General features: G+C 43.7%; 1 protein-coding gene across 1 annotated transcript; it reads left to right on the forward strand.

Moving 5' to 3' along the window:
- Positions 1–185: 185 nt before the first annotated feature.
- On the forward strand, positions 186–1,239 carry LOC147820008 (uncharacterized; the record flags this gene model as incomplete). The annotated part of the gene is made up of 1 exon (XM_087178638.1): positions 186–1,239. A coding segment is annotated over one exon (1,053 nt), but the record flags the coding sequence as incomplete, so codon positions are not given.
- Between the last annotated feature and the right edge of the window lie 70 nt (positions 1,240–1,309).

The following is a 1,309-nucleotide window of genomic DNA, read 5'->3' on the forward strand; positions in this document are numbered from 1 at the left end:
TTTGGGATAATTTAAGAAAACAACAACATTTTAATGTGAAAGAGTTACAGATTATAACTTTAATTTGAATCTAGAGTAATTGTGATTGTTCTGGAGTAATCCTTTCAGCCCTGTTGTAATGAATACAGTGCCCAGTAACACATTACTGCATCACCTTCACACTGCATTGAGATGGAGGTATGTAGCTAATAGCTAACGTTACCTGTCATGTCTTTTTGCAGTTCATCACAGACGTCACTGCCGTCATTGATGGAGCCGGTTACAAAGACAAGGGCAGATTAATAAAGATTCTTCAGCCTTACAGTCCTGAGAGAAAAAGTTCCTCCTACATCGTGAGAGGAAGCTACGAGGAAGTGGAGCGTCTTTCAAACAAACTGTCAGCAATGAAACATCACCTCAGTCCTGCAACACCTGGACGAACCCTTCAGCAAGATCCTGCTCCAGCCAGTGTGAAATCAGTGGTCGTGTCCTCGGTAGTTATGAGCTACATTCAGCAAAAATGTGCAAAAGAACTTGACAAAATTCAAGGGAACAATTTTGTCATTGAAATACAGCCTGACCTCAGAACAGCACACAGTAACCCCGGTGTCACAGTGCAGGTGACTTTTAGACCGCAGCATACCTCCGTACAGCCTGTTCATGCTGACTATGTCAGACAGAGGTTCATCACATTCTACCAGAGAACAGCCTCTGACTTGGAGGCCACATTGGTCCCTGTGAGTTCACAAAGCCACAAAGACCTGCAGAGGAGATTTCCACAACTCCTCATTACACCCAGCTTCAACAAAGATGAAGCAAAAGTGAGCGGGCCTTTTATGCACATTGCTCAATTGAAAGAGTTCCTTTTAAAAAATACACCAAGTCCAAGCAAGAGTCCAGTGAGCAAAGGTGCAGCAAGCAGCAGAACCTCAGGTCCTCAACCTACACACAGCAAAGATCCTGAGGATGAACCATGTCTAATCTGTATGGAACAAATAGTCACAAGAGAAAAGGAGACGCTGCGGTGCAAACACTCCTTCTGCAGAGACTGTCTGAAAAGAGCTTTCCACTACAAGCCTGTGTGCCCGACCTGTGGACAGTTATATGGCACGTTGACAGGGACACAGCCAGAGGGAGGCACCATGACTGTCACCAAAAACTCTTCATCTCTGCCTGGATACAAGAAATATGGAACAATAATCATCCAGTACTACATTCCAAGTGGCATCCAAAAGGTAAGGCTACAGGTACAACTCTGAACAATTTACACTTCCACATTTTTGAGGTTACCATCTATGAAGTCATAGGAGCCATAAAAAAGAATACATTT

The sequence above is a fragment of the Seriola lalandi genome, unplaced genomic scaffold (assembly GCF_002814215.2).
Source record: "Seriola lalandi dorsalis isolate HSWRI2012SDOR001 ecotype SW California unplaced genomic scaffold, Sedor1 jcf7180002005746, whole genome shotgun sequence".
Taxonomy (NCBI): Eukaryota; Metazoa; Chordata; class Actinopteri; order Carangiformes; family Carangidae; genus Seriola; species Seriola lalandi.